This window comes from Papaver somniferum, unplaced genomic scaffold, assembly GCF_003573695.1.
Source record: "Papaver somniferum cultivar HN1 unplaced genomic scaffold, ASM357369v1 unplaced-scaffold_117, whole genome shotgun sequence".
NCBI classification, from domain to species: Eukaryota; Viridiplantae; Streptophyta; class Magnoliopsida; order Ranunculales; family Papaveraceae; genus Papaver; species Papaver somniferum.
Window position 1 is genome coordinate 5,597,526 of NW_020620714.1, and position 16,622 is coordinate 5,614,147.

General features: G+C 36.3%; 2 protein-coding genes across 2 annotated transcripts; one reads left to right on the forward strand and one right to left on the reverse strand.

The window, feature by feature from the left end:
• Positions 1-3,829: 3,829 nt before the first annotated feature.
• LOC113329487 (6,7-dimethyl-8-ribityllumazine synthase, chloroplastic-like) lies at positions 3,830-6,777 on the reverse strand. Its single transcript, XM_026576359.1, has 8 exons — positions 6,578-6,777; positions 6,309-6,436; positions 6,000-6,095; positions 5,529-5,624; positions 5,226-5,304; positions 4,690-4,736; positions 4,305-4,364; positions 3,830-4,160 (listed from the first exon to the last, which is right to left on the reverse strand). The coding sequence occupies exons 1-8, from the start codon at positions 6,681-6,683 to the stop codon at positions 4,113-4,115; spliced, it is 660 nt and encodes a 219-aa protein (XP_026432144.1). The 5' UTR covers positions 6,684-6,777; the 3' UTR covers positions 3,830-4,112.
• Positions 6,778-10,124: 3,347 nt separating this feature from the next.
• Positions 10,125-10,832, forward strand: LOC113329698. The gene has a single exon (XM_026576540.1). It carries the CDS (start codon positions 10,125-10,127, stop codon positions 10,830-10,832), a length of 708 nt encoding a protein of 235 aa, XP_026432325.1.
• The last annotated feature ends 5,790 nt before the right edge of the window (positions 10,833-16,622 follow it).

Here is a 16,622-nt window from a genome sequence, read left to right on the forward strand (position 1 = left end):
GGATTACGAGCTAGAGTTTTTATGAAGATTTCTTTGAAGATTTACAGGTATGTTATGTAATATCTCTTTCTGCTGCTGTTGTTTTTTTTTTCAACTGAATCTGTGAAGATCGGATCGTTTTAATTACGTTTTCACTTTCTTGTTTCGTTTTTTGTTTGTTTTTTGCATTTATTTTTGTTTTGGTTTGTTTTTTATGAATCTTGATCGTAATTATTCAATTTTTTGGCTAGATTATGATGTTTTTAACATATTTGAACTTTCAATTTGATTATCTTGTTGTTTTCGCTTCTTCATTTTATCAAAATCGTGCTTGTTTGTTGTTTCAGGGGTATTATCCAACAGTACATATGTTGAATACTGATACAAATTGCTTTTGATTTTGTTTTGTTCTTAGTTTTATCACTTGTTGTTGTTTGATTCATAATTACATATCTTCGATACTGAAATAAGACTCTCTCGATTACGTTATTTTGATAGATTCTTTACATACAATTGTTTTTTAGTTCATGAATCAGCAGTACATATGTGGAATACTGATACAAACTTTTTTTTTTTGGGTTGATCCATTAGTACGTATGTGTAGTACTGAATATGTGCTTTAATTCGTCTATATTCATGGATTCGTCACTTTTTCTTTACATGCAGTTGATTTTTTAGTTCATTTGATTTTGTTTTATTCAATGTTTTGCCACTGTTTGTCTGTTGGTAGTTTAGTTCGGGTTAGGCGTAGGAATGGATCGTGGTGGCCGTGGCGTATAATGGGATTTCCTGAATTTCTTGATGGTTGCGTCCTTTCTCTGAAGGATCAAACTCCGGTGAAGTTCTTGGGAAGATATAATGCAAACATGTAAGTGTTTCGATATTCTTGTTTATGTAATCTTGTTTAGTATGAAGTGTGTTTTAATAGGTGTGTATAATGTATGTACTGCATTCTCATGCATTTTTAGTGTGTTTTGATGAGAGTATGTAATGCATGTATTGCATTCTCATGCATTTTTAGTGAGTTTGATGGAGTCCATAATGAATGTACTGTATTATTCCCAGATAAGTATTGTAGAAGGTTTTTGCAGCTTCATTTGGTATAATTTGGCAGTGCGTATATGCTGCACTGTTGAAAATTCAGTTTATATATGCTACACTGACGAGAAATCAGTGTATAAATGTTGCACTCTGTAAAAATCACATTCTACACTTCATAGAACATTACAGTAGCTGCTGGTTTTTTGCTCCATAACTATTATTCTGCACTAAGCATAACCAAGTAATCCGCTTGGAGTTTTTATACATTTTTTGATCATCTCAGTTGGTTACTAAGCAGGGGGCTCAACAAGACGTGCTAGTTGATATGGTTGCATAAAGTCATTCTTACAAGCAGAGATTGGTACACCTTATCAACACAACTACGTAAGACTCTTGCTTAAGTTTCTTTTTTCGCATATAGGAATACCAACAAAAAAACTAATAAACAGTTTATCTCCTTGCTATACCTTTTTCTCTTAGTATACCAGCACCGTCGTCTATCCGCTGGACAACCCATAACGATTTTAGGTTCAATTTTTAAGTATATTCACTCTATAATTACCCAAGTTGGACCAAGTGAAGTATTGTTCATTATGGGGACATTTATAGGATCCTTTACATATTTTTCTTAACATTAAATCCGTGTTATTATGTTTAAAATCCACTGAAAATATGAGTGCATCCAATATGTACTGATAGTTGTGAAACGAAGACTTGCCTTTCTTAGCATTACACATAGGTTTAGATAGAATTAGTTGTGTTTTGTAACGCAATCACTGCCATGGTGTGAAAGGAAGAATTTTGTTTCTTAGCATTATCCATTGGTTATATGATCTTTTTGGGTTGGTAACGGAATTGGCTTATTAAGCAGTTTATGTGTCGGTTCGAGAATGATTTTTTTTTGGATTATACAGTATGGATTGAGTTTATTCAAGGATGATTTTTGTAGATGTAAAACATGAACTGAGTGTAGGTATACTGTCAATAAATTGGGTGTATAAGTACTGTCAAGAAATAGTTATTTGTTGCCTTCGAAAAAAAAAGGACCGAATAAATTGAGTGCAGATGTACTGTCAAGAAATTAAGTACATCATTTATAGACTGGAAAACATTTTGCAGGATTATTACTCTTCGTTAGTTGGTATGGTTTGCTAAACGCCTACACGTCTTAAGAGTTTTCATTGGTAATGGGTGATAAGTGCCTTAAATACATCTTTTGAATGTTAATTTTTTATGCTTTTCTTAGTTATTTCTCTTGTATTTTTGTATATTAAGTTTGTTTTATTTTGCAGGCATTTTGGAGTCATGTTACATGAAAGAAGAGGAGAAGAGGCATAATTCATCATTTTGGCTACGCTAAGTGCTAATGGATTTGAAGCCAAGGAAGTCACACTTATTAATCGGGGTAGCCACCTTCTGTGATAAGGGCCAGTCTTATACGCAGCAACAACAAAGCTAGGTCCTAATACACTCGACCAGTTCCGCTCATTTCATCTCAGTCTACAACCAAAATACGAAGAGCTGCTGCCAAGAGTTCACAGTTGTCCAACAAAGTCGACCAGCAGCTAGTCACGGTTCTTGTGGTCGTGTTTGAGGAAGAAAGGCGTGATCCAGAAGCTCATAACAACACGACAGAGTGAGAGATTAATACCGAGAAACCAGTTGGGAAAGAGTTGTTGTCTATCATTGATTGGAATGAAGATCAAGGGAGATCAGGACTGGGATCTCGAAGCTGAGAAGGAAATAAAGGTTGGGTATTCAATTTTGGAGAGTTTGGTTTGATTTTGAAGTCTTTTGCTGCCAAGAGAAGGCAGTGAAGAGAAGACAAGTTGCTGCCGTTATGATGATAAGTGATGATGAATGTTTCTGAGTTTTGAATGAATTAGAAATGTGGATGCTTGTGTAATTTAATTATTGTCGCAGGGAAGGAGATTGAAAGAGCTTAGGATTCAACATCAAGCTCAGAACTGTATATAAGCAAACTGCACACATGTTGTTTGTAGAAAGGCCGGAAAGAGCATTTCTTCACAGTTTCAAGATCAACTGCGACCAGCTTAGTATGTCAGATATAGGAGATGTTAAAAATGTAGACAAGGGATTGCGCAACCAATATTCACAAATCCAAGTAAGTCTTTTGCAGTTAGCAGCCATGGTTACATTGGTTGTACAAGGGTTCGACGAGACTTTCGACAAGAGTTTGAGGAGAGTAATCAGTGAAGAGGGCAACAGTTCTGCCCAAGTATTGTGTAGCTGCTAGTCTTGGCTCGAGGCTGTGCACAAGGGTTGTCTGGCAAAGGCAAAAGCTTGATTTAGAACTTGAGATAAACATGGAAATATTCGTCGAATATTCAAAGATTGGGTTTGTAAAACTTGGACGAAAAACCAGTTAAGAGAGTGAAGCTTCTTGCCGTTGATTTTGATAGTTAACAGTGCAGAAGATATGTACTCGAATTTATAAGTATATAAGCTATGTGTACTCAAATTTGTAAGTAGTGCAGCGGATATGTACTCAATATAATAAGGGTGTAGACACGCACACGTTTGCTAGTAGAGGGTATTATGGTCATTTCAATGTTTTCAATTAATTTTGAACCTCCAGATAAAAGAAAATACCGCTTGGACCCTACTATAAATAACTATATGGGTCCAGGAACAACCAACAAATTTTCCTTACCTTAAGCCCAAGGAAGCACATAATCTTAAGGACTCCTCTGGGGTGTTGATTCCAACTTTCAGAGGTCCAACTTTTTGCTTTTACGGACAAATAACGAAAACGCAGATTATACTAAAATTACTATACCATACAACATACCAAAAATAAGAATCAGTCATTTAAAACTTTATTTGAAATTATTCTACATTCGAACTGGATAAAGTGAACGGTAAAAGGTACTGCAGGCACCAGCAAAACTTCTCTCACTTCATATGGACATTGAACATGACATGAATGTGTTGCCGTCAGTAAAAGAAAAAGAAAAAGTTGTCACCAATGGAAAGGAAAAGGTCACATGGTTCTTGGATATGATTCCTGCTGATGTGAGTTTAGCAGATATGCAGTCTTGGTGCTTGATACCTTAGCTAAGATAAACCCCCTAGTGCTTTAGCTTTAAGTCGTGCTTGAACAATGATGCCATCTCAATCTGTAGGAAAAAAAAAAGTAAACCATGATCATTACGGGACACACTAACTGAACTACGAGATCAACGAATGCGTAGTCCTAAAGAAACTTTAATTAGACAGCCAGCAAGAATTTTCTGAAAATAAAAACAGCAATATAAACTTACTGCAGTCAGTGCAGTCTCAGATCCTTTATTTCCAGACTTACCACCAGCTCGATTTAATGCCTGTAAATATCAAAAATTCTTAGACTGCCTCGGACGATTAGATACTACGAGAATGAAGGCATACTTTAGCATGATTAAATGTCCCATGCAATTCAACCAGCAAAATATCCTAATGTGGGGGCCAAATAACAATAGACAAACAACCATTTAATTTTAGACACTTGGGCAGAATAAAATCGAATAACTGGAAACCCATTGTTTCTGTTGATGACCTTGACATTTAACAACCATCAGTTTCAAATTTGATCAAGTGATTCAGACAAGTTCAGATTGATCAGTGAGCATCCAACACCACCCGAAAGTAAGAAATATTTTGCGAGTTTACCTGATCCATGTTCTCAGTTGTCAGAACACCAAATATACATGGAACCCCTGCAATTTAAAGAAGAAAGATGCTATAAGTTCTAATTAAAGAAAATGATTGCTTTATCCGAAATAACAAATTATAGCAGGGGAGGGGAAATTCAGGATGACCCAACCATATCTGACAGCCTATAAATTTGTGAAGTTTGACGATGGTTTCCATAGTCAATAAAATTCAGCCTCAACCTAGTATTTGCAGCTGTTTAATTGTGACACCTAATTGATACTCTTCATTCAAACATTTTTTTTTTGAAGTACATTGACTAAATACAGTTTTGGTGCCCATGATGTTTTTGCCCATCCATGATAATGGCATAAAGGTCAGTCAAGCTACGATATAGCCTGATTATGATTAGGATTTGGTACTGTGTATTGGGAAAATAAATGACACAATAAGCTACTATGTGCCAGCTAGCTGTTTCTCTAGCATCAAGAAAAACTCAAAAGAAATTCAGGATCTGTCGATGGCAACAAAAAGGCAGGTACTATGCAACCCACCTGAGTTCAATCCAGCAGAAAGTACTCCCCCAGCAGCAGAATTAGCAACCGCGTCATAGTGGGTAGTATCACCCCTTACCTACAGACAGTAGATATGAGATTAGGTGCATAGTTTAGGGCATATTCAACAAGTAGAACGTGCATTACCAAGTGTTCCACAATAAAAATACAAGCTCTAATAAACAGACATCACTAGGTGTGTGTCAAATTGCTAAACAGAGCAGTTCTACTTGTCTAACAACAGCCTAGGAACAGGACCTAATAAACTATAAAATGAACTAACTTTGCAGAGGAGAATCATACCACAGCTCCAATACATAAAATTGCATCGTATTTTTTCAGTTTCCCAAGTCTTTCAGCAACCAGAGGAATTTCAAAGCTGCCAGGAACCCAGACAACCTGAACGCCAGTAGAGAAAAAGATAAGATTACTAACATATGCTGTAACCGACTTAGAAAAAATAACCAAATTTAGGTTCTTAAACTATGAAATGACAAGAATAAGCGTATGCCGTGCAAACTGCAAACACTGTCTATGTTGCGCGCATTGAACTGATAGATGTCAATTAATTGTTCGACTTCATCTGAGTGAATCATTAAATCTAGAATCTAAGCTGGTAAACGTTAAGCCTATCCACCTATTAATAAATCGAACAATAAACTAGGCTGTGACAACAGCGGCAATCAGTAAATGCAAGAATTCCAATCAAATTCAGATTCTTTACATAACACAAAACAAACTTGCAGCATGTTATCTTTCAGAGAGATTATATACATCAATATCTCCCTCTCCAACACCGTATCTCTTGAAAGTATCCAAAGCTCCATCCAACAACAACCTTGTCACAACTTCATTAAATCTCGCCACAACCTGATACACCAATCAGTTACATAAGAATACAGGACAGAAGCCAATAAAAACAACAACATTAATTTAAAGTACTTCTAATAAATTAGACAAAGAATCCAAACCAACATCCACAAGATCTCGCAAATTTATACAAATCTGAAAAAGATAAACCAATCCAGGACAATAAAGTTTCAATAATAAGCTACAAAAGAACAAAGAAGACAATTTTCTTACCACAGCAAAACGAAGTCCTTCACATTTAGTAAGAGACCCGACTAAATGACGCACAGCAGCTGTTTGTACAAATGCCGAACGACTTTTCCCTTCCGAAACCGATAAATTGGTACTCAATTTGTTCGAATCTGAAACAAAAAATAAAAACCCACATTCAAAACCCTCTCAATTTCATCAATCAACACATTCAGAAATCAAAACCACCCAAAATCACATGAAACTGAAGTATACCAATCTGAGCAAATTAATTAATGAGTAAAAGAACTTACTTGGAAATGAAATTGAAGAAGAAGGAAGATGAATTGAAGGGCGGATTGAAGAACCCTTCGTAACAGATTGTGTGAAAACCTTAGTTACGGCTCCAATTGAAGTCATCTCTGTAGATAGAATCTCACTGTATGGAACTTAACAGTCTAAAAGAATGAAACCCTAGGTTATATACCGGTCCTTCCCACCACCCCCAAACGGTCCCTAAATTCCCGTTCTGTTCTCGTTGAGGAGGATGGATGGTTAATGTACAACCCCGGTTTACGATATGAGTTCTCTTAAGACAGAAAATATATCTTCTTACGCGAGAATCACGGCGCACGTGCAGCGCACAATATTTTAGGAAAGGAAACTTGCTTGTAATAATCCAAGTTACATGATGTGGAAGATTTTATACAACAAAAACGATGTCTTTGAGTTTGGACACGTTTGACTTGTGGATGGCATTCGTTGAATTTGGGCAGTCGGCTTTTGTGCACTCTTTCTTTCACCAATTTAGAAACTCCAAAACGTCATATTGACGGAGGAGAATGACTGAGCTCGCTTTACTCGTTACTTATATTCACGGCTTTTCTTAACTTGTATACCCATGATAAGATTTAATAAAAAATTATCTTAGGGTATCGGAAATTATATTTTTTTGTCTTATTTTATTAGAAATTGGTTATTTTTGCACTAAAAACAACAAATTCCATTCACAATGTAAAAAAATGTTGTTTTCATTGCAATAAAACAAACAAATCTTATTTCCAATGCAACGAATTTTTATTTTAATGAACCTTAACATGTATACGGGTATACAAGTTAACATGACCCTATTTTCAGTAATAGACACAGTTCAGAAAAACGTGGGATCTTTATATGAGAATCTTTTTTGCAAATTTCCTCGGTTAGTTTAACAGCTCCCTTTTGAATTTTTCACTACTTATAACTTCTTTTTTTTCCGTGCCAAAGTTGAGAAAAGAAACCTCATAATTTATTTATTTTATTCAAAAAGGGTAAGATATATCAAAAATCCATACCATCGCCAAGTATGTAACAAATTGAAGTAAGAAAAAGAACAAAAACAGCTCAATCAAAATAGATTTGTAAGAAATGAAAAATTAACCCACCACCAAAGCCAAAATAAAGAAATTAGCTAAGCTATCCTAATACATTACAATTCCCCAGTTATACAAAACTGTGTTGATATCAATGCCGTCAATTATATTAGTTCAAATATATTAATTCATGTGCACCAATTATAGATCAGGATCTTGATGTTGTCCTTGATCTTTTTTATTTCTATGTGTTTTTCATTGAAGACTCTGGCATTTCTTTCCGACCACACCGCCCCCAAATAGCAAATGGTATAATGTCCCAAATTTTTCTTCACATATTGCCGGTAACACCTTTTTTTATTCTTCATTCTCAAAGATTATCTCTTACAGTAGCTTGAAACACCCGATATATCCTTCTTGAAAATTCATTACATTTTTTATTTCTAATTAAAATAAGACACTATTCCACACAAATAAAAAAAGAATCTAAAAACACCGTTAGATCCACTTATTAAGGAAATGATGAACCCCATATAAGGATTGTGGGTTCTACCTAAATAACCTTGTGATCCGGTATTTTTATGTGAGATTTAACTTTCAAATTTTATTTGAAGTCTGTTTAGAATTTTTGTTTTATACTTACAAGTCCGAACAATAGTAGAAGGCTAGGGTTAGAGAACGAAAAACTTACCCGCGTAGTGATTTGATACATTTTGTTCCAAATTTTCATGGCTGCCAATAGGGTTACCAATGGCTGCCAATAGGTCGTCTTATAACATTGGCGAGCAAGGCGACCGCCTGGGGCCCCAAATTTTTGGGGGCCCAATTGTTATTTAATTTCAAAAATAATTATCAAATCGTAAGAGTTATAAGTATTAAGAAAACAGTTTGACACGTTAATATAATTGTATCAATTATAATTGTTACTAAATTTTATGTATCAACTATGAATGTCACTGATATTTTGATGTTTCCAATTAATAACTAATTTATGGGGTTTCTATATACCAAACAACAAGCTTTCAAACTAAAATCTATCAAGAAAGATGATAAAAAATTGAGAAGCCTTCAATGGCATGTAGAGGTGTAAAACATTCCTGCCTGACACAGCCATGAAGTCATCTGTCTAACGTGCTACGTGTTGTGCTAGGTTGCGCCATAGATTCTAACTGATGTGCTATGCCGTTCTAAATGGCGTTCCGTGTTGTGTTGTGCCAGAAAAATAAACGTGATGTGCCGTGATGTGCTGTGCTAGCACACTTATTTTATGTTTTCTTAAGTAAGTAATTTTTTAGATATTTTAGCTAGTATTTATATTATTATAGAAATAAATTAGCATAAAGAAAATTAAATATCAAGAGCTGGCCAAAACAATGATTGTTTCGTTAAATATGCATCAAATGTGATATATTTTGTAGTATTTTATGCATGATATGGCGCGCTTTCTTTGCGTGTCGTGCTGTGTTGTGCCGTGCTGATGTGTCTATATGTCTGGCACAACACAACATACTAAACTAACATGTTGCGTCCGTATTGTGCCGTGTTGTGCTCGCCGTGTTGTGACGTAGTGTCATGTGACATAAACATGCCGGCCCGACACAATTTACACCTCTAAATGCATGGTTGGATCCCAATTGTCATTTTAGATATGTAAATTTGTGTCCCTCTAAAATAATATTCCAACGGTGGCTTGCTTTAATTTATGAACCATAAAAAGAACTCATATATTGCTTTCGTCTAGGTTACGTTAGTTTAAACTATAAGACGGCCCTATCACCGTGAACTCATCATTGTTATGCGTTTTTTATCCTCAAGGTACACCGAACTATGGGTGATCTGGCGATCTTGCAATGAGGTAGTGGGTTTGTCTGGGGTTTGGTTCTAGGTATTTGACCATCAGCTGACTTCGTCTTCATATTTCAACTTCGTATGTGTATTTTAACACCAAACCACACAACTTTTCGTGGTATCCTCCTTTTAGATCCTAGGATTTGTTTTCTTCCGCAATTTTCATCTCTGATTTTCTCAATGACAGGATTCGATAAATCTTTTCCTTCATCTCCAATTCATCAATCCACAAAAAAATAACCAAAGCTCAGAAAATCATCCAAACCATGTTTCTGCAAAACCCTAGAGTTTAAGATCCTTATGTGATTCACCCATCTGACAACCCTGCAACTGTGTTATTCTCTCCACTTCTTCAAGGAGATAACTATGCTTCTTGGGTTCGTGGCATCACAAAGGCTCTGAATGCAAAAGGGAAGCTCGGGTTTGTTGATGGCTCATTACTTCCTCCAGCTGATGATCTCACTTACACATGCTGGAAGAGATATGACAATCTTGTGGGAAGCTGGTTGCTTAATTCTGTGCATCCTGACATTTGAGCAAGTTGATTATATGCAGCCTCCTCGTATGCTATCTTAAGGATCTTCAAGTACGTTTTTGTATTTCCAATGCCCCCATATTATTTTGGCTAAAATCTGCCATTGCTTCCATCCGTCAAGAACCCATGCATGTCTCCTTATACTATACCAAGATTAAGACCTTATGGGATCAATATGATTCCCTGGTTGCAATTGAAGCCTGCATCTGCAGGGCTGGGAAGTCTTTGCTTGAACGTGTTGAGCGTGATAGAGAAATTGAATTTCTCCAAGGTCTTCATGATCGATTCTCGAATTTAAGAAGCCAGATTCTGACAATGGATCCATTCCCAAATGCTTTGAGGATTTTTAACTTGGTACAACAAGAGGAGGAGCAACAGAATATCACTGCTAGTCCCCTACCAACTGTTGAATCTACATCACTCAACATCAATGGTCATGCCCCTCAACATCCTCGTTCTTCCACTAGTCACAATAAGCGTCAGCATGCTCATTGTGACTACTGCAACCGCCACGGCCATGTTTGTGACAAGTGTTATCGTTTGCATGGATTTCCATCTACACCCGGCAACCCACCAACTACTGCTAATACAACAATCGTGACTCAAGAAAATCAAGTCGCGCAACCACAAGTTCCTTCTCTCTCAGCTGAACAATACTCCCGTCTCATTGTTCTCCTTGTTGGGACAATTGGATGCTCTGATACCAATTTTCCCAACAATTGGTATCAGAGCTATAGGTTGGGTAGAAGATTTGAAGAGAAAGTTTTGGATTTTCTGGTTGGAAGAAATTTTGAAGACGAAGGATTTGGTTTCATCAAGTATGTGAGGATTTGATGTTGCAGCTTCCGAAGATGCAGAGTTTGATGTTATCAAGTATGTGTAGGATTTGATTTCATAAGTTTTGGATACAAAGTAAAGTAAGCGTACCTCTAAAGGAATGAGATTATATCAGGTGATCTACATTCGATATGGTCAAGATGTATGGTCTTGATGTTTATGGTGCTCTACGTTGGAGATTTGACATTGATACTTATTGGAGCATAAATCATATACATGACTTCAAGTAAGTTTATTTATTCTCTATACTTCGTACCATATTCTTGTGATCTGTTTGAAAGACCTACGTAGATTTTTTTTTCAATTAATCGGTGTTTGTTTGGCAAGACACAAGAAGGAAAAAATATCGTAGTTGGGATACAAATATTGGTTTGTATGTTTTTGGAAGTAAAGAATATTAGCATGTCAAAGTCTCATTATTGTTCCTTACCAAGGGAAACCATAATTTGGTTATCAATCGTCATCAGTTGGATCATGTTGTTGATTTTATTTAACCTGAAGTTGAAGAATGTGAAGATGAATTCTTACTCGTTCTGCCTTAATTGTTTGTTACAATAAGGATTTGGGAAATCTCGTAGTAGGTTTCGTTTTGGAAGTATTTACTGTTGTCCAGGGTTTGATATGTTCCAGAAGTGAAGAGTTTGATTGTCAGTCTTAGTATTTGAAGCATGTGGCTACAAATAGTTACAAGACATTGATCATTGGATGAGATGCGATATTGGCTGTGGTGGAGCTATGGTTTCTTATTTTTATATAAGAAGAAGTTTTTCGACACAGCTTGTAGGGTTTGTTTGTCTGTGTTGAGTACGACATTGTGTCGGGTAGAACAATGTTTTCTGGAGTTTCTCTCGTACTGTTTCTGATGGAGAAGCTAGATAGTTTATGATCTTTTGATTTTTGTCGATGACGTTCAGTCGAAGAGTTGTTTGGTTGTACACCATTTGAAGTCGATCGGAGCTGGTTGAAGTGCAAGACCGTTTGAAGAAACAGGTTGGTCTATTTGTGTTGCGGATACGTTCCTACTTTTGTGAATACCCGTTGTGAGGAATTAAAAAGGTATCACTTGGACACTTCAAGAGTTTAAAGAATAAAGATACAATACTACAATGTGTATGGTGGTATGGCTACGAGCTAGCGCATATTACTTAGGAGAAAACACGGTGCATGAATTTGACAGAGCTACAATTTCTGCGTGTTTTTCCGTCAACCTTTATTATTCGTTGGCTATTTGATTTTCTGATGATCAATGTGAGATTTTCTGTTGGAGAGAGCTACATTATAGCTATGGTAATATTTGGTGGTTTGCTCATCTACTATGGTTGTTGAAATTGGTTTCAATAAGGACAGAGCCTGTAGAGATGAAGGTAGAAATTTCTATTGAGAAATTTGGTTTAGCAATGGTATAGTTTCCGTCAAGTTATTTTATCTATATTGTTTGAGAAGATAAACACAGCAGCGTCTTGAATTGCTTGGACCTTGAGGAAGTTACCAAAGGTTTCAGATTATGGCTATGTGTGATTGGGTCTTTATATGAAGGACGGATTATCAGATTTCAAACGTTGGTGTACGTTTTGGAGCAAGATTGGTAAAAGGATATGCACAAGGCAGAATGTGTGACTTTATGTATTGTTACAACGGTAACAATGAATTCTTCGACGTTAATCATAGTTCTATATAAGTCTTACTATGTTGTGATTTGACTGTCGCGAAGTCGAAACTACATGATTGCTAAGAAATTGATAAAAGACTATCTTGACAATTCTGTTAAAGCCCGTAAAAGGACATTGTTGTCAAAGCCCGTTGAGGTTGCTGAAGTGATGAAGATGATTGGTGTGTCAGTTGTCAAAGACTCTGTGAAGCTGGACATATTTAGTATGGTATGTATGCATTAGTTGAAGATATGATGAGCTTTTTGAAGGAGTAAAACTAAACTGGGGAAATATGGTCGTAGAATCATGATCCAATCGGAGATAGGCTCGTAAAGAAAGATTCATAGACATGAGATCGAGATTGGCACGCAGTGGCAATGATCCATGGATTGGTTTTATTTGGTGCGCAGTTAGAGTCATGCTCAATATGCTTTGGTACATACAAGATGATTAGTTTCTTGGGAGCTAACATGAAAGTTGGTTTATGACAAACTAACGCAAAGTTTCTCGTTAACTCGCTTTGGAGGACATGCTCATAGAAAAGAACAAGTACGTGATCAGTTGTTTAAGTAAGCAATTGACTCGGCTGGAGTTTAGAGACGAAGATGAAGACTATGGTTCTGCTAAGGTAATACTTAGGCAGACGTGTGGAAGCTACTGTGGTAGTATTATTTGCTTATCGAGTAGTTATGGATGTCAACCCTAACGGATGTGGTGCGTAACTTGGAGTTAGTAGCTTAGAAGAGTGGAACATTAACTCAGGTGGAGCAAGGCCAGTCAAGATGGAGATGTGTTCGTAGTTTGGAGCAAGTTCGGAGGTGGCGAAGGCTCAAGGGCGCATAATGACTGTAACTAAGTTCGATGGAAGCATATGGATAATAATGTTATATGGTCTGATTGAGTTGGCATGCAATACACCTAGATGATGCCAATCAATGTGGAGTTGTGAACATAAAGGAGTAAGGTGTATTTTCTCAAGATGTTGCATAAAGGATGATCATATGATGTTGATTTGTTGAGATGGTCAGATTTTTCACCGTGGTGGAGATTTGTACAATCACCAGTAGGTTGGATTGTTAAGTCTGAGTTGGTGACGTTCAAGTTTGGTTTGCTCTCTTCTGGTGGAGGTTCTACGGAACAATATGGGTGAACTACATTTTTCGGTTTGATTCCTATTGAGGATATGTAGGCAACCAGTGATGGTGCAATCAATGTTCAGAAGATGGAGGGATAACAAGTTGATCGTCTCATGCATGAATGAAGTGGAAACTGTTATGCATTTGTTTGTCAGATGTCCTATAGCTGCTCATATTTGGTTTTCTCTTTCAATTCAGCATATGCTACCAGCTAGGTTGGATTGCATTGATGATATTTTTCTGCTATGGTTTGAAAATACCTTAGGAAAGTCTCCTTTCGTAGTGAATTGGCCGTCTGTTGGGGCTATAGTTATGTGGAGTATTTGAAAAACGAGATGTGATGTTGTTTTCAAAAAGGCTTCTATCAATATGGACAAGTTCATCCTTGATACAAGAAGACTTATAAATTCTTATGTTGCTGTGCCGGCGATTGATAAGATTTCTATTAAGATTGTTAAAACTTCCATTCAGGAGGTTGATCATATAATGTTTTTAGATGGTTCCTTTAAGGATTTTAACATGGGAGTTGGTGTTATTATGTGTGATATTGCAGGAACAGTAAGGAGGTCGAAGTCAGACTTTGGACTAATCTCAGATGCAGTTGGTGCTGAGGGAACTGCTCTCATTTTGGCTCTCTCTTGGGCAAGGGAGAGGAATTTATCTAAAGTCCTTTTTGTTAGTGATTGCCTCAAGTTGGTAGATTTTGTGAATGGAGGCAACCATGTGACAGATTGGAGAAGCAGCGATCTATTGGAAAGATGTCGGAGTTTATTTACTTTCTATAGTATTTTCAAGCTTGTATATATTAAGCGTTCTATAAACAATCTAGCGGATCGACTTGCACGTCGAGCTAGGAAATTTAGTCTTAAAGACAGTTGGATCCCTTTTCCTCCCTTTTTGAGTTCTCTGTTGAGGAAAGATCCCCTCTCGGATGTTTGTAATTCCCCTTTATTCTAATGACTCGGTGTGTTTCTCAGCCAAAAAGAAAAAAAGAATGAAACGATGAAGTCTACACAATCGTGAGACTATCTTCTTATCTGTTTTATAAATCTAAGAAATACTGTGTGCTTGACAGTTGTTGTCTTGTTGATACGATCATTACATTCGAGCTTATGGATTTGCTAACTGGATTATGCTGGGGATGATTACTATATTTTTGGTGGTTACTACGGGACATCTTGGAATTCAGCTGCACTTATGATGGAGAAAGTTTAAAATGTGCCTCCTTCCTCCTTCGAATGAATTATTGCTTAATTCTCAATCTTTGAGAAAGCAAAACAATGTTCACGAAGCGTGAACATCTAATACAACTCGACGCCAATGAAAGGAGGAAACAGGCACTAGCGGTACAAAAGAAACAGTTGCATAATTAAAATACTCCCTCCGTTTTTTTAATAGATTGGTTTCTATAAATAAATGTTTCAAAAATATAGGTTGGTATCCTAATTGGGAAAGTCAAATGATACTTTAATTTTATGGGACCAATTTTTTCTTAACTTCTTTTGATGACAAGTGTCATGTAGACCATTTCACTTTACTTCTTTTGATGACAAGTGTCATGAGATCATTTCACTTCACTTGTTTTATTGACAAGTGTCATGAGGACCACTTTCAATGCTTGATTCTTTTAATTTCCTTAATTTTTTCTAAAAATAGTTAAGACAACGTGATTAGTACGAATAACTTATCATGACTCATTATTTGTTAATTTAATCATTTGGATTATTCAGCTCCATGTCCAAAGGCCACGGGTAGTTAGTACTTGCATTGCGTTGCACTGACTATTAGGTGCGCAATTAAGCGCCCTGATCAAAACTAATTAGCTTAAAATATTTTTAACTCGGATTACTAAATTTTGAATTAAGTTGTTTATTACCGTTACCCTTCGCGTTAACGTAATTTGAGCAAATTATGCAAGTTGAATATATAAATGAAGCTGAGCGAGTACTCCTGCTCACGTTGATGAGATTTATTAAAAACAAAATCTACTGGCTGGCTGTACTATTTGCCTCTTCATATATCCTTTTGTAATTAATATAAACACGAGCACGTACCGGTTGTGATCTTAGATTTGATTCTTTTAAGTATTGTGCACTTGCAATTCCAGCAACTTTTGACATTACTCTCAGTTTATTTATTATTTGCTCAAATATCAGCAGATCACCGGTCCATACCCTAGTTAGCAATTCGGGATTCAGTAAACGTACGGAACGGTAAACGTACGAGTATTATACGGTTTTGTAAAATCCAGATTCGGTACAAAATTCGGTCAACGGGACGTGATTCGTCAGTAATTCGGAACGACATACGTACGTGTATAATTCGATTTATAAATGTGAGTTCGACTCTGAAAATTCGGTATCTATATATAACAAATAATTTGTATTTATAAGGTCATAGACCAATTTTTATGCATATGTGTGAGTTATTTAAAGAAAAAATAAACTTAATATGATGATATTAATAATATATACAACATTAGTTATCCAAGAGGACGTCGTATGGTGGTTTAGATGCTTGGTTAGTGAGTTTGAGATCTCTCTCACCTTCACCTTCAAATCTCTTCAGTCGTTTTTGTTTCATAAAAATTACAACACGTTTAATATTCGGTCGTGTATGCTCGGGAGGCAGTAAAGCCCAAAAAGTGGAGTCTTTGAAAAGTAAAAGCTAAAGAATTTATGGCGAATTAAGCGGACGTATCATTCGGGATATGTAAAATTCGTGAACGGTTCGCGAATAATCCGGGAATGCCACATAATACGCGACTTGGGTTCGGAGTTGCAAACGTACGCGAATAAGACGGTAAAATTCGTGATACGGAAAAATTCGCGAATGATTCGCGAATCATTCGCGAACTTACTAACTAGGGTCCATACTCCCAGCAAGACAATTTGAAGATTATAACGTTAAATACTGTATGATCAGATTTAGTGGGACCCAGTGATCTTGTCTTGGAACCACATCTGAAAATATACTAATTAACGAACTATTCAAATATATTT